This window comes from Dicentrarchus labrax, unplaced genomic scaffold (assembly GCF_905237075.1).
Source record: "Dicentrarchus labrax unplaced genomic scaffold, dlabrax2021, whole genome shotgun sequence".
Taxonomy (NCBI): domain Eukaryota; kingdom Metazoa; phylum Chordata; class Actinopteri; family Moronidae; genus Dicentrarchus; species Dicentrarchus labrax.
The window spans coordinates 22,689,860-22,716,616 of NW_026136713.1; the positions used below are offsets into that span (position 1 = coordinate 22,689,860).

Sequence of the window (26,757 nt, forward strand, 5' to 3'; positions counted from 1 at the left end):
TCCTCCCCGACAGCGACGGAGGGTTCTCCAGAAGACTCGAGCCCGTTGTGTCCGAACCGATCTACGACAGCAGTGAGTCCGAACCCTGTTACAAATCCATCTCTCTCATTTACTGCTGGAACTGGTTTAAAGTCCGTCCATGATGGGTTCAAACGGTGCGACTGAAGTGAGTTGATATTTATAACTCTGCCAGCTGTGTGGAAACTATCCGCTGTGTGGGCACTACCTGAGAGTAAAATCTGTTTTATTGATTTAGAATATATAAAACCACAATGAAACATGAACCAAGTTTCATTTCCCTGCTCAGTTTCATATTCGACTCTGATGTCTGAACCAGCATGTTGCTCCCTGGCAATATTCCCGGTTGGGTCCCTGCTCTTACGCTAGTCTCCCCCCGGCCTTCCAGCTCCCAGTCCGGGAACAGACAGCTAATAGGGCTGCTAACTAGCTAATAGCAGCTAGTACAGTTAGCATATGCAGCAGTGCAGCGGAGACTTCCTGTGTTACAAGAGAAAAGGTCCGTGTTGCAACAGTCCTCTGATCCTTTGGTCCCGGGGACGAGGAGCAGTCGACTATTTTAAGCAGCTCTGCCCAGTGTTTTATGGTTCTGATTGTGTTTTATTAGAGGACAGAAGTTTTAAAATGTCTGCTGCGAGCTGAGCTCTGATCCAAAGGACTGTGATGAACCAGTGCTGCTTACTGAACCATGATGGCTGGTATAACAGTCCAGTCACATGTTTGTTGCACTGATTGAATCTGTAGACTCAGCCAGTACCTGTGAGTTTCCAATGGCCTCAGTCAGTGCGCTTTTGTATTAGACGGTGACAGTGTCTCATTTTGTCCGGTACCCCTGTAAAGCCGTCAGAGAGCATGAGAATGGTGATGGTGTTAGTTTCCACTCTGTGTTTTCTGCAACTGTAGCTCTGGTTGTTGAGCTCTGGTATCACACCCTCTGCAGTCGACTCTTTCTCGACGAGGATTATTGTGAAGTCGTGTCAGGCCGCCTGGTTTCATTTCCCTCTTCCTGCTGGTTTGGTTTCCGTACACTGCAGCTTCCTCTCAGAGGACTGAAACCTGCTCAGCACTTCAGGATCCTTCTGAACTTTCACTCTAGATTCATACTCAAACTGGAGATTTCTGTTTGTTGAATCTCCTGCTTCCACTTTTTATTGAATGTTTTGTGAAAAGATTTTCTCTGTTCAGGTAGATGCTGCATCGTTCATTACAGGCACAGTCTGAAACAAATACACTGATATTTACTGAACATATACTAAACAGTCAGGAAAGGAAAGGTCATTTATTAGTCTTTAAAATGTAAAGGGTTAGTCCTCTGGAGAGCAAGAAGGAGATCTGACCAGACTAAAACATCTTTACTTGATATTTGACACATTTTCCAGTTTAAATGTCACAGTTTGATTCCTGCACTTTCTGGAAAACATGGAAATGAAGAGACTAGTTTTCCTGTCATGGAAACACCTGGAAATTAATTAAAATGACCAGATATCCTGGAAATGATCTCTGTTGTCCTACATATTTAGTTTGAAACTCGACCGTTGATGGGAACCTGCAGTATGACACTTCAGAGCAGAGTTGAGTCTATTTGTTCTGAAGCAGAATTCTCATAAAAAGCACAGTGGAAAAATATCTTGTTATTGTAATTCATAAAAACACTCAGTGATGTTAAGTGTTAAAGAAACACTTTCCGCTAAAGCGAATAAATGCAGAGTGTGTCATAAACTCTCACCTCCTACCTGTAATGAACCTGAGACACTTCATCATTAACCTGCGTCATTAAATAATTTACCAGTAGGTTTAGTATTGACATGTTTTTGAGCGAGTGCTGTCCTGTAGTGTCAAGAAAACTTCTGGAAAATGATTTCTTTAAGAGTGGGAACCCTGGTGGAACTTCAACTCCAGATCCTTGAGAAGGTTCCAGGAGTCCTTGAAGAACTTCTAGAGGTTGATGAGGACAAATTTAAACATAAGATTAAGATGTGGGGTTGAACAGCGTCCACTGACCGACCTGCTGTGTCTCTTTGTTCCCTCAGAGGCTCCCAACGCCTCCAACCTGAAGATCGTGAGGATGGATCGAACCGCTGGCTGCGTGAGCGGAGGAGAAGAGGTTTACCTGCTCTGTGACAAAGTCCAGAAAGGTGAGGCTAATGAATGATGAAGTGCTTTAATCCAAGAGCAGACTGATGTGACCACAGGTTTCGAAGGTTTGATTCATTGTGAATGAGTCGTTCTTTCTCTTCCACTGAATGTAACAGAAAAACCACATTTTCAGTTTAGATCAGCTCTTTCTCTCCTTTACAGTCATATTATGATTGTGAATGTAAATGAAGAACTAAACTGTTTAATCTCAGTGTTTATCAGCTCATATTGCCCCCTGCTGGGAGGTTTCTGAAATCCTCTTCACACTAAATCACACTTTATCAGTGATGTTTCTGAAGGTTCTTCATCATAATAAACTTTATTTATATAGTTTCTCTTAAAATCAGGTTTACACAGTGATTTAAAACACCAGGAATCAAACACTAACCAGAGCACCATCAGTAACATTATACAGAATAAACAATAATAGATACAACAATAATTATAGTGATATATTTATGTTTTTGGACTGTTTGTTAACCTTTGAAATCCACCACAGCCTAAATATTTTGAGATGTGTATTTATGGTTTCAGTGTATACTCTGCTGTTAACAGAGCTTCCTCTCTAACTATCAATAATCAGTAATGAGGAAGTTATTGAGGGGAAACTCTTAATGGCCCAGTAGTTGTAGAATAAGCCTTTAATATAAGTACTTTATAATGACTGATCCAAGAACCAACTCATAATCTACTAATATAATAAGCAGCGAGTTAATGGTGAAACATAATAAAAACAGTTGTTATTATCATATTGAATTGTAGTTCAGGACTCAAACTGTTTTCCTGGAGCTTTATTTGAATGCAGCTGATCTTTGGGGATCTGTGAGAGGTTTTTACTGGTCAGTTTTTTGTTCTCCTGGAGGAAGTCCAGCCTCAGGGAATTCCCCTCCGATATTTAAATCCCTCAGGAGGAAGAGACGGATTCAGGCTGCTTCAGGCCTGTCTGCTGCTGCTTCTTTGTTTTGGCTTGTTTGGCACAGAACCAGCAGCTGATCTGGACTCGCTGTAGTCCTCCAGAGGTCAAACACAGTCTACAGAGTCACACTTATAGAGGAGTTAAACTACAGTATCACTACTTCCTTTAATCATATATCATATCTCATTAATTTCTATGAAGAAAACTAAATGGATAAATTAAAATTATACATAATACAGAGACAGGATTGTATAAAAAATAAACAATCTGCTTGAGTTACTGCAGTTTTTTCCTCCACTATTTGGGTTCACTGTACATATCAGTTGCATTGAATATAACATGAAATATGAATAAAATCTGTCAGTCAGGGGTCGCCCCTTAAGAAAAAGGAACCACTGCCTTAAACATTTAAACTGTGTCTGCGTTTGTAGACGACATCCAGGTTCGGTTCTATGAAGAAGACGACTCGGGGTTGACCTGGGAGGCTCTGGGAGATTTCTCCCCGACCGATGTTCACAGACAGGTGAGTACGAGGGGTTTTAGCTCCTCCGGTTCCCTCTCCTCAGAGGTTTTGATGAGATGTCTAAAATAAAGTCTGTTACAAGCTTAAGAGATTATCGCCTTTTATTGTACGCCATACAATCCATCAGTGAATACCTGTGACTGAAGCTTCTGTGTGTCTTTGAAAAGACGGTTGCTAACGAGTGGCTAAAGCACTTCCTGTCTTTAATCACAAGATCTTTCAAGTCCTGTTTCATCATCAATAACATGTTTGATTAGGAAAGTAGTTTTAAAACCCTGGTGACGTGTTCCCTGTTGTTAACGTGTAACCGTAGCGATGTGTTCTCTGCCGTCAGTTTGCCATCGTATTCAAGACTCCGAAGTATCGAGACCAGAACCTGCAGAAGCCGACGTCCGTGTTCGTCCAGCTGAAGAGGAAGTCTGACAACGAGACCAGCGAGCCCAAACCCTTCACCTACCACCCTCAGATCATAGGTAGGTCAGGTAGCTCCACCCACAGGTCCTAGGCAGGTCAGGTAGCCCCGCCCACAGGTCACCTGGGTACATGCTCATGTGTATGTGTGTGTTCAGACAAGGAGGAGGTGCAGAGGAAGAGACAGAAGACGTTGCCGAACTTCCAGGACTTCAGCGGCCATGGAGGAGGAGGTCTGTACCGAGGAGGAGGAGGAGGAGGTCCTGCTGCAGGAGGAGGACCTGGCTCTGGAGGAGGAGGAGGTGGAGGAGGAGGTACAAATAAGACCTAAAACTTGAAATTTGGCTTCCTGTAAAGTGTGTATCAGCTGACGTTGTGGGGGTGTTTGATTTGTCCTCCAGCTTACTTCCAGGGCTTCACTACCTACAACTATGGCACAGGAGGTGGTGGGGGAGGAGGAGGAGGAGGAGGAGTAGGAGGAGGAGGTGGTGGTTTCTCCACAGGGTACTCAGCTGGTCTGGGAGGAGGAGGCATCAAACATGGTGAGAAATTACAACATTCAGTCTGTTGGGACAAAACGAGTAGAAAAAGTCAGGAAAAGAGACTTAGACGCTGTAATCACTTGTTGTTGTGTTATTGTTGTGTTAAAGCCGCTCAGGGCGACTCAGCAGACGACAGCAGTGACGATAACGATCCAGACGATGACTCGGGGTCAGGGGTCGTGCTGAGAGCTTCAGCCCAGCAGGGAGATCTGGAGGTGGGAGGGGTCAGTGGGGAGACAGGTACACATCAACTACTGCCGTCATAAAGCAAATAAAGGTCCAGTGTGTGTTTTTGAGATGTTAATAGAGTGTGTGTGTGTGTGGCAGACGAGCGGTTGGCTCAGGTGACCCGCAGACAGCTTCAGGCTCTCTTTCAGTACTCAGTCACAGGAGACTCAGCCTACCTGCTGGCTCCACAGCGCCCCCTGATGGACGCACAGGACGAGGACGGAGACACGTCAGTAAACTTTGAATGCGTCAGTTTGATTCGGTAACTTCTGGAAGAACTGAAATTAATGTATTCTCCATTTCCTGCCCTCTCCTCTCAGTGGGCTCCACCTGGCCGTCCTCCACAGCCAGCAGGAGGCGCTCAAGAGTCTGACTCAGGTCGTCTCTGCTCTGCCTGGACAGGAAGTTCTCAACATGAGGAACCACCTCTACCAGGTACTGAATGACACACACACACACACACACACACACACACACACACACACACACACACACACACACACACACACACACACACACACACACACACACACCTCTTCAATGTGTTCTTGTTTTGGCTGATTTAGACAGAAGGAAGGTTTTGGTTAAGGAATAAAGATGAGCAGGTGTCCTCACACACTCCCTACAATACTGACACTACTGATGTTCATATGTCTTGTATACTTTGGTTTAGTGTGAATTTTTGTTAATTTAATTTATTTTTGGGGGGGGTCATCACAATGAGCAAACACATTTAGGGAAATATTTAAGAGGCAGCTTCACAATAAGTGTTTAACCTCCTCCTCCATGTATCCCAGACGCCTTTGCACCTGGCTGTGATCACCCAGCAGAGGGAGGCGGTGGAAGCGCTTCTATTGGCCGGTGCTGACCCAACTCTGACAGATCGCCATGGCAACACAGCGCTGCACCTGGCATCCCAGTTGGAAGGAGGAGCGGAGATGGTCCAGTTTCTACTGCGGCACAGAGAGCTGAGGGGACTGCTGGACCACACCAACACAGCAGGTACACACACTGTAACACACACACACACTAACACACACTAACACACACAACACACACTAACACACACACACACTAACACACACACACACAGTGTAACACACACACAGTGTAACACACACACACTGTAACACACACTAACACACACACACACAGTGTAACACACACATACACACACTGTAACACACACACATACACACACTGTAACACACACACACACTGCACAGGTACCCCCCCTAACATTAGTCTGTTTCCATGGTTACAGGTCTGTGTGCAATCCACCTGGCGGTTCTGGCCAATCAGCTGTCATCTCTCAGGGAACTGCTGGAGGGCGGGGCTAACGTGGAGGCTCAGGAGCGCAGCTGTGGACGGACCGCCCTCCACCTCGCCACCGAGGGCGACAACGTCTCGCTGGCTGGCTGCCTGCTGCTCGAGGTACACACTGGGAATACTGGGAATACTGGGAGTTGACTCATTAACTGGTTGGAGCCAGTAGGACGTAACGCTCTGTGATGTTTTCTGTCGTCAGGGAAACGCCAACGTGGACTGCTGCACCTTTAATGGCTCCACCCCCCTCCACATTGCTGCAGGGCGGGGGTCCATCAAGCTAACTGCTCTGCTGATGGCTGCAGGTGACACAGAGACACACACACACACAGAGAGACACACAGAGACACACACACACACAGAGACACACACACAGACACACACACAGACACACAGAGAGACACAGACACACACAGAGACAGACACAGAGACACACACAGAGACACACAGACACACAGAGACACACACACAGAGACACACACAGACACACACACACAGAGACACACACAGAGAGACACACAGAGACACACACAGAGAGACACACAGAGAGACACACACAGAGACACAGACACACACACACACACAGAGAGAGACACACACACAGACACACACAGAGACACACACAGAGACACAGACACACACACACACACAGAGACACACAGAACACACACAGAGAGACACACAGAGAGACACACACAGAGACACAGACAGAGACACAGACAGAGACACAGACACACACAGAGACACAGACACACACAGAGACACAGACACACACACACACACACAGACACACACAGAGACACACACACACACACACACACAGACACAGAGACACAGACACACACAGACACACACTCACTCACAACACACCACACACACACACACACACACACACACACACACACAGAGTAAACATTGTGTGTCCTTTTACCACCTCTGTATATTTTATGATCTAATCTTTTATTATGAAACAGTTTCCTTACTGACGTGTTTGTGTGTTTCCAGGCGCCGACCCTCACAAGGAGAACTTCGAGCCGCTCTTCTTCAAGGAGGAGGAGGAGGAGGAGGAAGACTGCGACAAAGAGAGGGAGGAGGATGACGATGAAGGCTACATCCCAGGAACCACTCCACTCAACATGGCCGCCACCACTCAGGTACGCCGACCTCCTTCAGAGTAAAGTCATAAAACAGACATGGTCCTGACTTTCAAAATAAGAGCCTGACCCCAACCTAAGTTTAACTTAACAGCTGAAGACTCAAATATAAAACCTGTGTGTGTGTGTGTGTGTAGGTGTTGGAGCTTCTGAATGGTAAAGCGTATGAACCAACACCTCCACACAGAGCTCTCACGCCTCCTCAAGGTGAGTTAATCCCTGATCTGACCTCTGACCTTCGACATCAAAATAAAGTGTCTCTGATTCTCTATTTGGTGCCACAATGTTTGTGTATTTGGGGGAAATTTAAAATAAATTCTAATCAGTTCAAGACATTTTTTTAGTCAAATAACTTCGACATGTCGGGAGAAAGTTTTTTTTACTTTTTGTAAATAATCAAAGTATCTGTGTTTCTATTTGAGGAAAGAATGTGTACTTTTATCAAATTTAACACATTCATTTAGATTCATTTTTGTGTGTGTGTGTGTGTGTGTGTGTGTGTGCAGGCGACCTGGCGAGCCTGGACGTGGAGGTGAAGCAGCAGGTGTGTCGCGCTCTGGAGAGTGAAGGATGCTGGGAGAACCTGGCTCACAGTCTGGGTCTTGGGATCCTGAACACGGCCTTCAGACTGAGCCCCTCCCCCGCCAAGACCCTGCTGGACAGCTACGAGGTACACACACACACACACACACACACACACACACACACACACACACACACACACACACACACACACACACACACACACACACACACACGTCCTGTGTGACCTCTGACCCCTGAGCTGACTGGAAGTTGTCGCCCTGCAGGTTTCTGGCGGAACGATCCGGGACTTGCTGGCTGGTCTGAGGTCAGTCGGGGATTGCAGAGCGCTGAGCGTCCTGGAGGAGGCGCTGCGTCGCCTCGGTGAGCAGGAAGTGACCGATGAGACAGAAGGTGAGCGGATGCTGATTGGTTGTTTATCCCTTAAAAACACGGTCGCCATGACGACCCGTGGCTCAGCTGTGGTCTCTCCCCACAGGCGAGGCTCTGTGCGCTCAGGTCCAGGATCTGAAGGTAGACGTTCGGCTCGACAGCGGGGTGTGTGACAGCGGGGTGGAGCTCTCCACAGCGTAACCGCCTGATTGGTTCATCTGGGTTCATCAGAGAAAGCACAGTTCATCATCATCCTCCATCGATCGATTGATCGATTGATCGATCTGTCCACGCTGAGGAAACCTCCATCACAAAACATTTTAACTATTTTTAATGAATTTTTAAGCTGTTTGTTTGTTTGTTTGTGTGTAAACTGAAAGTCACAGCAGGTCAGACCAAATCAGATGCTGCAGCCAGATCAACATCCCCTCACTGATTGATTGATTGATTGATTGATTGGTAGTAGTCAGTTAAGTCTGCGGCCGGGGGCTGAAACTGAATCCAGTTTAGGAGAAAAGCGGACGTCAAACTGATCCACAATCAGCCTGAAACAGCCGCTGCCCCTCAACACAGAGCGTCCATTGGTTCTGTTCGTCAGAGACAGTTAGCCTCTTTCTCTACAGAATAATAATAATAATAATAATAATAATAATAATAATAATAATAACAATAATAACAACAACACCTGCAAGCAGATATTAACGGGGTCCAACAACCCCACTCAGGTCTATCAGAGCAGCAGAGACTGGAACTCAGTGAACATTAATCTAGAAAGTCTGTTTCAGTGTATCCTCGGTCACTTCTTGTTTCAAGTGCACGCTACAGGAAGTTGTTACTGTGTAACCAACAGTACAACAAATCAAACCAACATGGTCAACAAGTTTCATCAAGATCGGAAGAGTTGTGAATTTTGCAAAAAAAAACAACGTATATACAGAAACTTTTCTCAACAAAGTTACAAAGAGCCTTACAGGCCGAACCGTTGGAAGATATTGAAGTGAGTTTGAATACAAAAAGAATAAAAGACCTCCATCAGTAAAAATAAACGATAAGACAAATTATACTGAGAAACTAAGGTTTTATTTTGAAAGTTTCTCATTATAATCAGAATAAAATATTTTTCCATCACATTGGCAACAAGCTTCCATAGCGAGTGCCGGTAGCGAGAGTCAGAGATTGTTTCACAGCGGTTGCGTCCAGCACAAACGGCGCCGCAGCGTCTGATCGGGTCTGAACTCGGCTTCACTGACAGGAACTAAAGAGTGATTCTTGTTTTCTAGAAAAAATGAATATTTGGTTTGATGTTTTTCTGCCCACACTACACTCCAACAGCTCGACCAAACAATCTGATGTTTGTTCCTCGATCAACAAATCTCAATAATTCACCCCAAAATGAAACCGTATGGCGTGTTCACACAGCGGCAAGTTCTCACCTCGCCTTTAATCGGGTTCACGGTGGTCCAGTAAAACGATGCTGAAATAACGACGTCATGATGGAGAAAAATCAGAATTCAAACGTCGGTCAGCGAGACGACGCGCAAACAGCTTTTAAAATGCTTGTTTTTTGAATGGAGTTTGGTTGATCAGAGCTGTTAAATAACACATATTTTCCAACTTCCTCTCACTTGTGCGTTCTCTGTTTAAATATGAAACATCAGAGTGAAGATAAATCCACTTTTTAAACCCCAAAAGTTCCACAAATTAACTCCTGTTGCTGGTAAACGTCTCCGGGTCGCAACACTGCGAAACCCCCAACGTCCGCAGGGATTCACCTCGAAGCTGAATATGTTCTTGCAGAAATTTAGGAGATTCATCCGTCTTATGAAAACTTGGCTTCGCTCTCTGTGTGAACACGCCGTACCGCCTCCTCCCTGGACGCTGTCAGGTGGTAGAAAACTAATCAAACCCTCACTTGGAATTATGTTCTGTCGGCTGCTGAACGAAGACGTAGAGTCTGGTGGATTTTAGGATTTCCATGAAGCGTTCAGCAGTGATTTTTTTTTCTGGAGCGGACGTCGGCGTCTGCAGGGGAAAGGTGCTATTGATAAAGAAATGATTGTAAACAGGCTCATCTGCCCCGAAGGGCTCAGACTGTCTCAATACAACACTCATGGAAAGAGCTGTTGGTGTTCGTAGCTGCTCAGCCGAGGATAGCCTGCAGTCCTGGAACCAGTCCGGAAGGAAACTGCAGCAGAACTCAAGAACCTGGAGATACAATTCACAGGTTACATTCAACTGACCCGTTTCCCTCTGAGCTCCAATCACAGTTCAACAAGCCGCGACCAACTTCCTCCTTTCCTGTACTTAGAGATGCTACATGCTAGGCTAATCTATGTTAAAAAGACAACTACTTTTTAAAGATGTTTAAAGGATAATAGACGTATACAGTCACATCTTAAATTAGCTAATGTTAGCAAAACAATAGCGAGAGAGCTAATGCTAGGTAGCGAGCTAGTTACGCGTCTCTGTGGCAAAAGACTAGCTAACTAACTACTGATGTAAATCGAGTTAGCTAACGTTAGCCTCTTTTATCTTTTACCATCTTCAAAATGTGGTTGTCTTTGTATCATAGATTAGCTTAGCATGTAGCATATCTCAGTACAGGAAAGGAGGAAGTTGATGGAGGCTAGCTCAACTGTGATTGGAGCACAGAACAAAAAGGGGCGGGACTTAGGAACGGTCAATATATTTTAAATCCCCTGTATACATTTTTTTTTTTACTGCATTTGTATTGATCGCTGCCTCGTAACATCCGACGTATTACAACACGGCCATCTTGTGGTCGGTGTTTAAACACAAGATCACAAAATGAACCACTGCCACGAATCTCTGCATCAATACTGTACCACAGATAATATCGCAGTAATCTGGTGGATAACTTTCTACCCAGTATAATGTAGTGCAGAACCTTTAACTGACCTCTGCAGCAGACCATGAATTTATTTCTGACGTCAACAGAAACTGAACTTTCTGAACTTAAAAGGTTGAATTTCTATCAGCGCTGTTATATTGTTCCCCTAATAAAGGGGTTTAAATAAAGTTTATATGAAACAGGAGCGAGTACGAACACCAACAACTCTCCACATGTGTGAATATTAAACATCTGACCTTTAAGAGTGCATGTTTTTAAAGATTGATTTTTTTAATGTTTAGTGTTTTTATTTTTATTTTGAGGCCATTTTCTGTTATTTTCTGTCGTCTCACCACTGAAACCTGTTGAAGACTCATAAACCTGCAGCAGCGAGATGATCCTGATCTGTTTCTCTTCCTCCATTTACACAACGATGGATGCGTTTTGGCAGCGGCAGGAAACTGTTAACGACATGATGCAAGGCATTGTGGGATAGGAAGTCCAGAGCTGTGAGGAGTTGTAGTCTTTAGTGAAACCAAAGCGATATTTATATCTTTGCTCTGCACTGTACAGTTCAACACGAGCTTCATTGTTATTTTTTAAATAAAGTTTTTTATATTTATCGACTGGTAAACTGTCTTCTTTTATAAATGACTATTAGAATATAATTAATAGTAATAGTAATCAATAGCATATATAGAGTAGAACTGAAGCCGACAATACTTCAGTACTTTTAGTTGAAGGTTTAAGGTGGACATTTAAAGTTACAGGAATATTCATTGAAAATAATATCAGTTATACTTTCAGTTGCTACGTTTTTTAAAACTCAAAAGATTTTAGTTTTTCTAAAGAAAAATTATTTCAACAAAAGATGAAGAGGTCAGGTTTTTACATTTATTTCAAAACTTAAAAATGTATTTTAGACAAATAGCCCACCTTAAAATCCAGGATGAAAATCATCATGAACCACCTTCGTCATCCTGTAATTTTAAATGTTTTGCTATTTTTCTCTTTTTTAAATGTTTAATTATGTAAAGCACAAACCAGTCCAGTGATATGATGATGTCACTTCCTACTACACTTTATTTTTAACCAACAATATTACAACATAAATGATCTGCAATCAAATCTAAATATATTCAGTAGAGTTGAGATGTGAGAATATTTAGTGTTATGATATTGTATCGATTCTCAAAAACAATTTTAGAGTTTGAAGCTCTAAACATTAGATAGCAGTGTTGTAAACTTTCCTTTAATCAGATTTTATGCCTCTTTGTTCTTTATACCGACAGTTTAACTAAAATTAGATTCAAAAAGAAAAGCAACCTTTTCGCTTACAGTATCGCAGTATATTGAATCAGAACTCCTTTCTCAGGATTGTATCACCAGATTGTTGCCGACACACGGCTCGAATAACAAATATAGACTAGTAAAAAGTAAAAAACTTCAATGTAAATGTATTAAAGTTACTTTAACTGTGAATTTATATTGACAAAGTAAATAAAAGTGTGAATAATGTGAAAATATGAGAGAAACAAACAGCTTCACTGAATTTAACAACAAAAACAAATCAATTAGTTGTGTGAGAGGGACAAACTGTAAACAACAACAAAGACAAAACAAACATTTCATATTTAAAAGAGAGTTCAAACTTTACCTGCTCAACTTCTTCTGTTGGATCTCGTCCTCCTCTGAGGACAAACGCTCTCCACCTGCTGCAGCTGATGAGACCGATGACGTCAGACAGGTGGAGCCGATCCGAACCAATCATCAATCAATTAACTTCATTTAAACACCTTTCATACAAACATGCACTGTAAAAAAATAATGTTATTTTTATGGTTAAATTCAGGCAGCTGTGGATGGCAGTTTTTACAGTGGAACTTTTTCTATAATGGTAAAAAGATATTAGTAATGTTGATTTTAAGTTGTTTTATTCCATATTTTACTTTTTTTAATAAAAGGAAATTATATGAATGCTGTAAAAATAAAGGTTATATTATTGTTGAATATAATATTAAATATACAGGAAAGATTTATCTAAATACAAAATAAAAAGTCGACAATCAAACTGCAATTTGTTCAACTTTATTGAGAAAAAAAACATCACAGAGCTATTAGTTGATCAATCAGCCGTTGAGAGCTTCGAGTTTCATCTTCAGTGCAAAAAGAGGAGAACAGTGTTGGATGATGGATGAACTAACGGCTCTCGTCTAAAACAAAAAAAAACAACAAGAACTCAATAAAAATCTGTCGGCTCCTTTTTTTTTTTAAAAGTGGACAAATCTGAGCAGCACATGAACCAATCAATCACTGACATGCATTAAATTATTGATTATTTATTGTAACAGTTTCTCAGTTGGCACATTCACAGCTCTCGGCCCATCTTCTCTCCGTTCACTCATTATTTCACAAAGCAGAGAAATCAAAAGTTTAAAAGCGGTTCAGATGGAGGAGGCGGGCCCAAAGGAACGTGAACAAATTGCTGTTATTGGCTGATTGATTGGTGGGAAATCAAACAGTTCGTTCCAGCAGGGGGGAGGAAGAGGGTCACATGGCGTATTTCTGAGTCCAGTCCTGAGCTGTCTTGTTGTACCTGCAGACAGAAAACACACAGGTGAGTCCGACAGCTGGTTGACGGAGAGCAGGGACGATGCCGTGCACACTCACACTCACACACACACACACACACACACACACACGTTTGTTAGGACATTCATTCACTGTGGACAACCTCACTGTTACACTAAGTTTAACCCCGACCTTCGTTGGGGACATTTTACTGCATCAAAGTCTCTTAAACAGTTTACTTATATCTACCTGTAAAAAGGTGGTAAGGAGGCGATTGATTGATTGATTGATTGATTGATTGATTGATTGAGTTTAGAGCAGCCAATAGCAGCGAGCGCTATGAGCTAGCATCAGAGTGTATCTTCCAGTGAACACAGCCGGACCCGGGACCAAACACAGTCTCTGTTAGTCTGACAGGGAATCCAGTACCGAGGTGGTTTAATTGACAGGTTTGATCACTGAATGCAGTTATAAAGTTGAGCTAACCAACGATCAATGTAAATAAGCTAGACATAGATTAGCTTTGGTCCACATGAGGACTACTGGTCCCAACTAGGTAGTGTAGAAGAAAAGGTCCCCAGTATGTGACAATAACACGTAAACACACAGCGGCGCTGTGAACTCGTCCTGTATCAATAAAGTTTAAACTAATAAACATCTTAACCTAACAGCAACTGTTCCAGATCACTGAGCACTTTCTACCGTCAGCCAATGAGAACCAAGACTCAGCAGAGAGAGAATATCACATCAATGGTCTAAAGAGCCTGAAGGACAGCGGGGGGGAGTAACTGAGTACTTTTACTCAAGTACCAACGCACTGAAGCTGCTGTTATTGATCTGTGTTCAGAGTTGGTGGCTGACCCAGATGTTTAAATCTTGTGCATGCAGGTAGAAACAGCATCTGAGTTTTCATGTTTCAGCTCATTTTCAGTTTCTGTAACGACCTCCATCCCCCCGGGTTCAGGGCCGGGTTCAGGGCCGGGTTCAGGGCCGGGTTCAGGGCCGGGTTCAGGGCCGGGTTCAGGGCCGGGTTCTAGTCCAGCAGCTGAAACATGAAAGCAGCTCAGGCTGTCTGTGGATCTGGAGCCATGCTTTGCATCAACGTGCTTTCAGTCCAGTTTGAACGACTTCCTGCCAGACGGCGTCACACAGTGAGACAGACTCAGCAGGCAGGAAACTCAGGCGTCCAATCAGAGGACAGCTCAGCTCTTACCCTCACAGCATGGCATACTTCTCTGTCCACTCCCTGGCTAGTCTGTTATACCTGAGACCAACCAGACACTCTGGTTAAACTCTTAAATACTAAATGTTTCACACGTTCAGCTCGTTAGAGATTCGTCATCGGAGCCCAATCAGAGCTCGTCTACGCCGCTTTAAAGCAGGGTTCCCGCTCTTTTTCACAAATCCATTTCCTGTTATATAATGTATGATAATGTCAACAGAAAAAAGAAAATGGCTGAAGAAGCAAAGCTTGAGGCTGGAAGTAGCTCGCAGTATTTACACAAAGCTGACTCACTTCCAGACTGGAATTGGACAAATTTAATAGAATCTGGGAAACTGGATGGAATAATATATAAATATATAAATCTCTCTCCAGTTAGGTCGAAGTTTGTATGACAGAAAGTGTAAACGCAGTTTGGTTCAGCGATAGTGTGAATTGTTGAACTCTAGGAGAAGTAAACTGTGATGGTGCAGGTATAAAGGTTGAATCAGGAGTGTTTGTTTTTAATGAACACTGAGTGTGTATGAAAGGTGTGGATATGTACCTGAAGGTATAATCAGCATATACACTAGTATAATGGAGGACATACATTCTTCATTTTTTTCAGTGGAATCTTTCAGAGGAAACTATAAACATTATGAAACGCTGTCTACGACAAATCCTTCATTATTCGTTCCTTCTTGTAAATAAAGAAAACATTACACATTTATTTATTTCTGTTTGTGTCCCAGCGTGTTGGCTGCTACTGTTGGACTGCTGGTTAAAAACAACTCATCTGGTCTTTGCAAACAGGAATGAAGACCGTGTTGATCTGAGCGGTCCCGATCCAAACTGGACTGGACTGTGTGTAGATGGGGACAGTTTCTGACGGTACAGGTAGAAACTCACCTAACAGGGTCTGTTTTGTAGATGCGGGCGATCTCTGGCACTAACGGATCGTCAGGGTTCGGGTCACATAACAGAGAACAAATGGACAAAAGGACTGTGGAGAGGAAGACATGGACAACATGTTTATTCATCAGTGCACGATACTGTACTGTAGCAGATATAGCTGAAGGCCCATTCTTTTATTTTAGCCACGTGTCTACGTCCTAAAGACAGCCTGTTAAAGTCCACTGCGTCCTGCTGTCTCGTGGTATTAACTCACAGCACCATCTACTGGTTATAATCTGACATTAAAGGGTCCAACGGGCCTAAAAATAAGCACGAACACACACTTTGTTTTCAGATCTACATCTGCTTAAAAAAAATCTATTTATGTTTTGTTAAATCTAAATCAGTGCTTCCCAACCTGTGGGTCGGGGACCCCAGCAGGGGTCGGGAAAGCTTTGTGGGGGGTTGTGAGGCCTTCTTGATTTTAAGGCGTAAAAGAAAACCTTGTTATTGAGTTCACTGTTTGGGTTCATTGATCAGTTTATCAGCTGTACTCTAAATAAATAAAAATAGAAAGAAGAAATAATAGAAATAGTTAAATCCACTGCCCCCTCCAGACCCATTTCTGTGAAGTTAATAGTTTCTTACCTTTAGAGATAGTTAATGCTGGAGACCACTGTGATCTCAATATATCCAAGCAGATGCTGCCGTTACTGTTAATATTTGGGTGATAAATTCTTGTTGTGAAGGCGACCTGATGGAAGAAGGAAACAGAATCAGCCCCACAGATCTTTTTATAATAAATAAAGCTCAGTGTGTGGAGCTGCTCACTGACCTTGGGTGGTTTGAAGGGATAATCTGTGGGGAAATGAATAGTCAGGAAAAACACGCCACCCTGATAGGGACTGTCCGGCTGCAGCAGGAACACACAGAGAGAAAACACAGGTTACACACACTGGATATTCACACACTGCTAACAGTTCACACACACAACTGTGGTAATGATACAACAGCTACAGAGCAAATATTTGTTCTCATATGAACTCTGGAAGTGTGATTTGTGACAATGAAATAAACAACAGAGCAAACTTTACAAAAAGTGTCCCTGAAGGTTTGATTTAAGTTCCTTTTCACAGTTTATAACAATAATATTGTCCTGGCTTTAAATACCTGTAATGTCCATTTGTATGCAGATGATACTATTTTATATTGTTGGGCTGACAGCATCATTGATCTCAAACTTATGTAAAATGCTGATAAAACAAAATATATGCTATTCATTAGAGCCAAGAAAATAGATTTTAGTAGACTTCAAATTAGCTAAATAAAACTGTAAACACAGAACTTCTTGTTGAACTCCACAATAAAAGAAAGAAGTTTGGTACTTACGGGTCCCATTATAGTAGCTTGCCAATGAAACACTGGAAGAAGGAAAAGAAGCAGGTTATTAAAGCACACTAACGGTGTGTCAGCTGTACACAGAGTCTGTATGAGTTTATATTTGTAAAATAAAATCCTCTCACTGTCTTCTCCGACGGGTCCGGCAGAGCACTGAGCAGGAGGATCTCTGGACAAATCGGTTAGCTCCTGAAAACACACAGAATAATGTTGTGTTTATATCATTACTTTTTATTAATTATCAACAACTGTACATTTGATCATTAATAACAGGGTGTTTAAGTGTATTTATTTAAAATATATGTAATATATAACATATGACGATTATGTAATCTGAGTGAGGGGCTAAAATACAGGACAACACAGATTATTTTGTGGATATTTGCTCATTTTAATCAATTATCAGGTGTTTCCAGGACTGGAAAACTAGTCTCTAAATTTCCAGGTTTTCCAGGATGTGTTTGATCTGTCAGAAAACATGAGACATGCCGGCACTGATAAAAAGTAAACAATGAACTCGGTGTGACACGATTCTGATGGATCAGACATTTTAGAAGCGGTTCTCATCCATGTTCAGGAGTTTGTTTCCTGTCTGGGGAATCACTGATGATAATATTGATGTGTTCGTCTGCGGCTGTTTGGTAGTTTGCATTTTGTTCTGCTTTTATTTCCTGTTTGAGAACATCCGCATGCAGATGTGTCTCACAGCAAGCTGCTTCCTTCAGCTGCACTCAGACTCATTTATGTTGCTTCAGCTGACAACCCCATAATCCTCCTTTAAGTCTATAAAGTACCCTGTTTCAAGTATTTCCTGTTTCACCATTTTAATTCTCATTATTTCAGTGTTTATTCAGAGACTTACAGTTTCCACATACACAGCCTCTTTCTGTCTCTGCGCTGTTAACTTCTGTCAGCAGTGGGTTTTAAAAAGCCACAAAAAACAACTTGTGTTTTGAATATTTCTTCACCCGCGATTCCGTTTTCATAACAGCCGCTGAGACTAAACTAAATGTAGCATCTTCAGGACAACCAAAAGCTGCATTTCATACTTTTAAAGAAACACTTCATCTAAAGTAATGTGCATGAACTCATAATTAATCACAGCGACACTCTCCCACACATTACACTCACAGGTGAACAGGTGGCACCGCCCATTTCCATGTGACCCACATTTCAATAATCACTGCGAATATTCAAAATACTAAAAACTTATTGTCAAATTAATTCTTACTGTTCATTCGTGGCTCCTAAACTAAAACACCAGTTCATCTTTCCCAGAACAAAACTAATTTAATGCCATTTGATCATCTTTCAACCTTAAAACCACTTATCCAATCCTAATCCTAATTACTAATTATCCACTGATTCATTCATATTTTAACAATGAGTTCAGTTGGTTAAACAACATCAACTGCAATTAAAATATCTACTGTGTGCTATAAACTGATGTCTTCCTCAGCTGTCTGTTATGTTTTCTCCTGAGATCAGTTCAGGGTCGTCTTTTATAGGCGTTATGTGTCTTTGTACGCATGTTTTGTTGTGTGAAGATAACGGGGGTGCAGGAATAAAGAAAGAATAAAGTGTCTGAAGCTGCAGAAACTCCTTTAAAATGTCAGCCGTTCTCAGAAGTCCACCTGCTGCAACATGAAGGAGAACAAGAAAATCCTGAACTGGACCAAAAAAACCACACCAACTGTTGAGAGTTCACATGTTCGAACACTGAACCTACAGAGGCGACGAGATAAACACTTAACAGCAGAAACGCTCACAGGTTCTGGTTCCAACTGCAACTGATTTTATTTGATTCTGGGGTTGAAGATCTGAACCATTTAATAACAGTTCACTGGGCTCATTTTTGATTAAAAGGTTTAAGTTATTTAACTTGCTGATAGTGCTGCGCCCCCGTCGGAGTCTCAGTGACATCTTCCTCATCAGTCTGAACCAAACCAACATTAAACTGCGTTCAGGAGCTGCTCCTCGTCAACGTCACAACGTTAAAAATGTTTAGTTATTAGTTTCAGTGTTAGTTTGTATTATAATATGGGGGTATTTGTTTTTAGGTCTTAATACAATCACACTGACTGAGTCCCAATATTCAGATGAACCAACGTCTCTTCATGTTTGACCAAACCGACAAAAACTGGAACTTAACATATTTCCTGTATGTTTTTATGTCCATTAGTTTTGAAAGCGCAAAATATTGTTTCAGTTCCTTTTTATATTGATTTCAGTGAACTAAAATGTTTCGCACCTAGTTTTTGGTTTAGCTTTAGTGAACTGTAATAACTTTAACTAACACACGGTGAGAAGTTGCAGCGGAGGAAGCCCACCTCACCAGAAATACAAAGATGATTTGGTTTTTAAGAAATAATTAATAATATTTAAGCTTTTTGAGCTTCATGGTTTCATTACAGAGCAAAGGCTGAATATTTAATGAGGGACTGTTCACCCCCCCACTGAACTTATCTGAACGGATTATTACATCATATTGTGCCATCATGTCGGACAGGATCATACAAACGGTCCCACATGTGTCGCACTCGTGATTGCGGCCGGGAGCCGAGCAGCAGCTGCATGACCAGTAAATCTGATCCTGGTGCTGCTCAACATGTGAAAGCTGTAGAGGAGGAGGAGATAAAGAAGATGCCACTGAGGCCGGTCTGACACTGACCACAGATCTGTTGCTGAGAGCTGATGTAGCGTCATCAGCCAATGAGACAGCTGAATGAGTGCGAAAACAGCAGAAGTGGAAACAAGAAGATTTTACAGAAGTAGAGAATGAAGACTGAAATATTCTGAAACAACCGTCAGAGCCTTGTTGTTGTTGTTGTTGTTGTGTCTGAAGACTGTTAGTATGAAGTTATCATCCAACAGATACTGAATCAAATATCTGTGTCCGTACATTAACACTTATGTTCAACTGATGTTTTTATGGTTTATATTTCCAGAAATCAGCTGACAGGAACAATTTTAATCAGGTTTTAATCTGAACTTTAAAATATTTTTATTTAAACTTTAAATGTTGCTGCTTAATTTTGTTCTGATCGATTAATTGTTCTAGCTCTAAATGAATCAATCTTTATTATTGATTAACAGTCTTCTGGTGGCAAATTTCCTGCTTCTTTCAGTTTTATTTCATAATAAACTGAATATTTAGTTTTTTGGACCAAACACATTTGAAGACGTGACCTTAGATACTTTTCACTATTTGACATTTTATAGACCAAAGGACGAGTTGGAAAAACATTTTTAAGATGCATCAAAAGGAAGAAAGTAATTGTAAATACAAAGACTTATTTTGAAGGCCCCACTTTATCCTGAAAGGATGGCGGCTCCGAGCTGAAGTTTTATGTCCCGAGTGAACGCAGCCTTAAAAACAAACTGAGACACACAGGCCATTATAGATGTGTAAGCAGCAGCTCTATTTTTACTCTGCGGACAGTCGGGGGGCAGATCAGGATGGGGGGGGGTTGTATTTCCAGCCTGCAGGTCTCCCTGAAGCGAAACTGGCCCTGTGTGTGTGCCGGTATGTGACACAGGCTCAGCACACACGGCTCATCTTTCAGGAGTTTGGGAGGCGAGAAAGTGGCGAGGAATTCAGAGGCTGACTGTGACAGAAGCAGCTGGGAGAGTTACCCTGGTTCAAAGGTCAACACGGACACCTTCTTAAAGTTTCACTGGTTTTAAATCCATTTACAACAGATGTTCCAATTAATAAGTCCCCTGTCAAACCCTCAGATCCACTGGTTCCTCTTTTTATATTCTACTGTAAACAGCAGGTTTCTGACCCAGAAACCACAATGAATGATGGGAAAACTGAGTATGAAGACGTTCATAAACTGCTTGTTTCTTTTCATCTACACCAGTTTGTGTTGTGCAAACTAAAAAAAAGGAATTTAAGTTTTTTTACATTAAAGACTCAGAATCTGATCTGAGACGTTGATCGGTACCGATGTTCGGCACAGATTATCTGGTTTACAGATCCAGTCTTAAACCTCCAGACCTGCTCAGACTCATCAGGGCCAATAACTTTCTAACATGTTTCCAGGTCGGGAGTTATACCACAGCCAAACAAACAACCAGTGCCATAGTGCCCCTTCTAAAATTAACTACTATTGCCCTGTGTTCAACTGGCTGTTGTGCCTCTAAAATAAAAGTTCCTCTTTAAACTACAGTCTGATCGCTCTATATATTTAGAACCAGAGACGTTCAGGGAGCCAACACTGTTAGCATCCTTCAGTCAGAGATACAGGCTGTGTCTCATTCCGCATACTTCCGTCAGTACACTGCTAATGTGCACCGACCACTTACTGCCGTAGTGCCCACTTTCGATGGTTAGTATTGTCCCAAAAGGAACACTTATTAGGGCTGCTCGATTATGGAAAAAATCATAATCACGATTATTTGGATCAAAATTGAAATCACGATTATTCAAACGATTATTTTTTAAAACTTCAGAAACATGCTGCATTTATTGGACATCTGTCAAAAACACTTTGCAAGGAAGTCCTCAGTTACACTTTCCTTTCCCCCATAAACATTTGTAAGTCTCCGGTTACCTGTTCAAACGAAAACAACGTGACAGGAGAAGACTGCAACTAGTGTCGCGACCACCGGCGCAAGTATAAATAGTTACGGCGCTCCTGTGACTTCACATTGTCGCGCGACAGGTCGGGAACGGCGAGTATACCGAGCGCATGACGTGCAGTGCTTGCTGCGGGGGAGGGACGGAAATACGCATGCGAAAAATACGCAGACTGTGGCTGCGTCCCAATTCAGGGGCTCAGCTTTTTTCTATACAACGTTGCACAACAGAAAATGAAAAACAAATCGTTTCCCTCCGATTTTATTAGTTTTGAGATCGTTTGGCCCCAAAATCGTAATCATCATCATATTTAAATTAATTGAGCAGCCTTAACACTTTTGTTAGAACACTTACCGGAAATGATGAGCTTGACGAACGCGACCAACGCAACACACGTGAACGCGATTTTCCAGCCCGCCAAAAATATATGCCGGCTTTTGTTTACAAACATTTTTCTGCACATTCATTTACCGCTCAGTTCACAGCATGTGGAAACTACGTCGCCTCCGACGCCAACGCAGGTTGGGGTAGCTAGGTAGCATTAACATGTAACGTTACGCTAATTAACTCGCCAAATGATTCTGTCGGCTTCAGTCAGTGTCAGTGAGGACATGTAAGTAATGCATTAGACACATTATTAGTGTGCAAGTAGGCTAAATGAGACACAGCCAATGTGTGTAATAAGCTCAGTATAATAGTTACTGTGTGTAATAAGCTCAGTATAATAGTTACTGTGTGTAATAAGCTCAGTATAATAGTTACTGTGTAATAAGCTCAGTATAATAGTTACTGTGTAATAAGCTCAGTATAATAGTTACTGTGTGTAATAAGCTCAGTATAATAGTTACTGTGTGTAATAAGCTCAGTATAATAGTTACTGTGTGTAATAAGCTCAGTATAATAGTTACTGTGTGTAATAAGCTCAGTATAATAGTTACTGTGTAATAAGCTCAGTATAATAATTACTGTGTAATAAGCTCAGTATAATAGTTACTGTGTAATAAGCTCAGTATAATAGTTACTGTGTAATAAGCTCAGTATAATAGTTACTGTGTGTAATAAGCTCAGTATAATAGTTACTGTGTAATAAGCTCAGTATAATAGTTACTGTGTAATAAGCTCAGTATAATAGTTACTGTGTAATAAGCTCAGTATAATAGTTACTGTGTAATAAGCTCAGTATAATAGTTACTGTGTAATAAGCTCAGTATAATAGTTACTGTGTAATAAGCTCAGTATAATAGTTACTGTGTGTAATAAGCTCAGTATAATGTTACTGTGTAATAAGCTCAGTATAATAGTTACTGTGTAATAAGCTCAGTATAATAGTTACTGTGTAATAAGCTCAGTATAATAGTTACTGTGTGTAATAAGCTCAGTATAATGTTACTGTGTAATAAGCTCAGTATAATAGTTACTGTGTGTAATAAGCTCAGTATAATAGTTACTGTGTAATAAGCTCAGTATAATAATTACTGTGTAATAAGCTCAGTATAATAGTTACTGTGTTTGCTGCCACAGAAAACTAATAAAAGCTTTATGTAACGTTACTTCAGTGTCTCCTTGGACTCTCTACGGCAGACTGAGAAGCTAATGCTAGCTAGCGTTTGTTATAACTATGATTTAGGTTAAAGAGAATTAAAATAACCTAAAACTGGACCACAGATACATTTCAGAGCTGGAAGCTAAAGTTAAACTAACTTTAGAGGTTTTTCCACAAAGGCAAATTAAATTAAAAGAGGAAATATGATGAGAGCTTTATATATTAGTTTTGATCTGAAACTGTCTCTGTTGGACATCATAATAAACAACAACAACAACAACAACAACAACAAAACCTGTTGACGACAGTCTGTCCACCAGTGTACAGTGAACCTAACTGTGGGCGTGGCACAGGAGCACAAACTGCACCGGGTTTAAAGGTCGACACTCACCTGTCTAACAGCAGGAGGGTTAGACAGGTTAGAGTTTTAATCCTACTACACTTTTATTTTCTGTTAAATTCATTTGCTTATTATAATGCATCATAGCTAATGAATCAGCTGTCTCTCTCTTATTATAATAATAATAACAACAACAACAATGAACAAAGGCAGATTCTTTGTATGTGTAAAAACCAGATTCTGGTTCTGATGTACAGGGTTCAGGTTAGATGGTTGTTATTTATTTATCACTGTTTTATTGGACTTTTATTTTAATGGAGAAACAGAACAGAAAGAAACCTCAGTAAGCTTCTCCTCCAGCAGGTGGACATAAAAACAAGCCCCGCCCTTCACTGTGATCACTAACTATTCACCTGGTCCACACCTGGTCCACACCTGGTCCACACCTGGTCCACACCTGGTCCTCAGCGAGGGTTCATGTTGGACCCGTTCAGTAGACTTTAAATGTAGCTCTAACACATTAATCAGTCTCAGCTCTGAAGGATCAACCAGTGAAATCCAGATTATTAATGTTAAAGTGTAAAACAACAAAAAGCATCTTGTGACTTCAGACTAACTGTTCAAACTGAGATAAGACAGAACTTTATTTATCCTGAGGGAAACTGTTGAGCAGCACAAAGAGAGCAAATATAAAATATAGAAAATACCCAGAACCACTAAAACTCTTTAATATTTACTCATTTTATTAAATAACTAATAGAACAATAATACCAAAGTTACACCTGAAAGTGAATTATTGTATTTGTCCAACCGTTTAAAGATATTCAGATTACTGATATAAGACAAAGAAAAGCAGCTGTGGCGACTGTTTATCATTTTCTGGACCAAACAATTAATGGATTGAGTAAATAATCGACAGATGAATTGATTACATCCCTTCAGTAAATAATAATAATAATAAAATAAATGTTCCTGGTCCACAACTCATCAGTAACAGTTTAAATAGAGTTAAAGTGCACATTGATTTATATCAGTGTATTTATTAACCACCAGGATCACAGAGCTGAAACTGTAGGAGAGAATAAGACTCAGTGTCCAGGTGTTTCCAGGTGTGTCCAGGTGTTTCCAGGTGTTTCCAGGATGTGTGGGAACCATGGTTACGGGTTTAAGAAAGCAGCTTTCTGAGTAGATTTGAGTCCTGTCAGGGCAGAATCCTTTCCAGATAAAAACATCTAAAACTATAATCAGCCACCATCTTGTTAATCAGAATCCTCCCTCTACAGTCAGTCTACAGAAATCAGCTAATAATGGGAAACTTACAGTATTATTAATGTCAATATCTCCTAATCACTGGTGATCAGTTAGATATTACACCATCCACTAAAGGTTGCAAACTTATTGATTAACTATCAGCTGCAGGTAATTACAGGTTATCATTATTATATTGGATGATAGAATAAATGGCTGTAATAAACCTGTATCAGGCTCTTAGAACACTCACCTGTCACTGACACCTGCCCATTAACCCCACCCACACAGGTGCGTTCACTGACTGTAACGTTCAGGTACACCTGGGTGTGAACTGAGGGCAGGTTCACTGATGCGTTCAGGTACACCTGGGTGTGAACTGAGAGCAGGCTCACTGATGCGTTCAGGTACACCTGGGTGTGAACTGAGGGCAGGTTCACTGATGCGTTCAGGTACACCTGGGTGTGAACTGAGAGCAGGCTCACTGATGCGTTCAGGTACACCTGGGTGTGAACTGAGAGCAGGTTCACTGATGCGTTCAGGTACACCTGGGTGTGAACTGAGGGCAGGCTCACTGATGCGTTCAGGTACACCTGGGTGTGAACTGAGAGCAGCTCCCTGATGCGTTCAGGTACACCTGGGTGTGAACTGAGAGCAGCTCCCTGATGCGTTCAGGTACACCTGGGTGTGAACTGAGGGCAGGCTCACTGATGCGTTCAGGTACACCTGGGTGTGAACTGAGGGCAGGCTCACTGATGCGTTCAGGTACACTGGGAGTCTGTGCTAACGGGAGCAGATGAAGCTAACGTTGAAGGCCTGAGTGACACAGCTAACACCACATCACTGAACCATTGTTCGATATCACACCTTACAGTCCGTGAACGCATCATGTACCGCCGTTACACCTGAACACAACACCCAGAGAATACCTCCACGTCCCTTCCGAGCCTCTGGACCCGCCACACCGGCGACCGTCCCCGGTTGGAGCCAAACGGTGTGTCACTGTGGAGGCTAACGGCGGCTAGCTCACGGGCTAACGGCGGCTAGCTCACGGGCTAACATCAGCCGACAGCGAAAATAATTTAAATGTAATAAAAGAGTTCGTTACCTTGGAAATTCGTTTTAAAGCCATTGTGTCTGCGTGAAGGGACCGGCTGTCGAGGAAGAGGAGGAGGAGGAAGAGGAGGAGGAGGAGGAGGAGGCCAGCTAGGTGACGCTAGCTAACTAGCATCTAGGACTTTGCTAGCTTGAGGCGCTGAGCTAGCTAGCGGTGCTACACATGCGCCGGTTAAACTACAAACTTGTTTTTTTTGTTGGCTGTCGACGGTTTCAGCGGCTGTCCGGAGACTGGACCTCCAGCACGGCAGCCACGACTTCAGGCTGACTCTCGAATAACGGAGCAGAGCGACCGCAGCGGCTCAAAATGTCTTCCGTTTCTCACAGAGAGCAGCTGTCAGAGCACCGGGAGCGGGACGTCTCACTCCGGCTCCGTTTCAGGAGACCGTCGAACAGACCGAGAGGAGGAGGAGGAGGAGGAGGAGGAGGATCACTCCGCTCACATTACCGGAGACAAAACGTGGAAGATGATTTCAGCCAGTTAGATAAAAACTATCTAAACTTCAGTGACGAGATAAAAAGTAATTTGTGGGATTAAAAAGTTATAATTATGAGATTTAATTATTTAATAATAATTGTATTAAATGTAAAACAAAGCATCTAAATTATGAGAAATTATGGGTTGGAATTAAAATATTTATGATAAAATAATTAGCAATTTTATGATTTTTTTATCTCATGATTATGACTTAACATTTTTTTTGTATTAGTTTTCATTTTATGTATTTATTTATTTTCACTTTACTGGCAGAAATGTGCTTCCATAGAAAAGATAAATGTTATAATATTTTCAAGAATAATATAATAAAGATTCTCCCTCAGCACTACATCATACAAATTA

The 26,757-nt window shown here is 41.7% G+C and overlaps 2 protein-coding genes and 2 long non-coding RNA genes across 5 annotated transcripts in view; 3 read left to right on the top strand and 1 right to left on the bottom strand.

Moving 5' to 3' along the window:
• Positions 1-11,642, top strand: part of nfkb1 (nuclear factor of kappa light polypeptide gene enhancer in B-cells 1) — a 26,621-nt gene extending 14,979 nt beyond the window's left edge. The window contains exons 8-24 of the mRNA XM_051419845.1: positions 1-72; positions 2,049-2,153; positions 3,502-3,593; positions 3,928-4,066; positions 4,163-4,318; positions 4,406-4,546; positions 4,655-4,786; positions 4,874-5,003; positions 5,095-5,209; positions 5,572-5,776; positions 6,039-6,208; positions 6,303-6,405; positions 7,106-7,254; positions 7,392-7,461; positions 7,761-7,924; positions 8,064-8,190; positions 8,276-11,642. The exon at positions 1-72 is cut by the window's left edge and continues 87 nt beyond it. Coding sequence (XP_051275805.1) covers positions 1-72; positions 2,049-2,153; positions 3,502-3,593; positions 3,928-4,066; positions 4,163-4,318; positions 4,406-4,546; positions 4,655-4,786; positions 4,874-5,003; positions 5,095-5,209; positions 5,572-5,776; positions 6,039-6,208; positions 6,303-6,405; positions 7,106-7,254; positions 7,392-7,461; positions 7,761-7,924; positions 8,064-8,190; positions 8,276-8,370 — 2,165 coding nt within the window. The 3' untranslated portion in view covers positions 8,371-11,642. The remainder of the gene's footprint in view (positions 73-2,048; positions 2,154-3,501; positions 3,594-3,927; positions 4,067-4,162; positions 4,319-4,405; positions 4,547-4,654; positions 4,787-4,873; positions 5,004-5,094; positions 5,210-5,571; positions 5,777-6,038; positions 6,209-6,302; positions 6,406-7,105; positions 7,255-7,391; positions 7,462-7,760; positions 7,925-8,063; positions 8,191-8,275) is intronic.
• A 1,450-nt stretch (positions 11,643-13,092) lies between these two features.
• On the bottom strand, positions 13,093-26,278 carry LOC127374645 (ubiquitin-conjugating enzyme E2 2). Of its 2 annotated transcripts, XM_051420213.1 has the most exons (8): positions 25,909-26,278; positions 17,210-17,273; positions 17,076-17,107; positions 16,522-16,599; positions 16,335-16,440; positions 15,702-15,795; positions 14,805-14,855; positions 13,490-13,616 (listed from the first exon to the last, which is right to left on the bottom strand). In XM_051420213.1, the coding sequence occupies exons 1-7, from the start codon at positions 25,930-25,932 to the stop codon at positions 14,807-14,809; spliced, it is 447 nt and encodes a 148-aa protein (XP_051276173.1). In that variant the 5' UTR covers positions 25,933-26,278; the 3' UTR covers positions 13,490-13,616; positions 14,805-14,806. The 2 variants fall into 2 exon arrangements, with proteins under 2 accessions (XP_051276174.1, XP_051276173.1); XM_051420214.1 differs by lacking the exon at positions 14,805-14,855 and having other exon boundaries at positions 13,093-13,616; positions 25,909-26,273.
• On the top strand, positions 22,455-23,194 carry LOC127374719 (uncharacterized). Its single transcript, XR_007887234.1, has 3 exons — positions 22,455-22,542; positions 22,660-22,997; positions 23,114-23,194. It is a non-coding gene; the product is annotated as an uncharacterized LOC127374719 (long non-coding RNA).
• On the top strand, positions 25,073-25,600 carry LOC127374723 (uncharacterized). Its single transcript, XR_007887238.1, has 4 exons — positions 25,073-25,162; positions 25,208-25,297; positions 25,343-25,431; positions 25,521-25,600. It is a non-coding gene; the product is annotated as an uncharacterized LOC127374723 (long non-coding RNA).
• Positions 26,279-26,757: the final 479 nt, after the last annotated feature.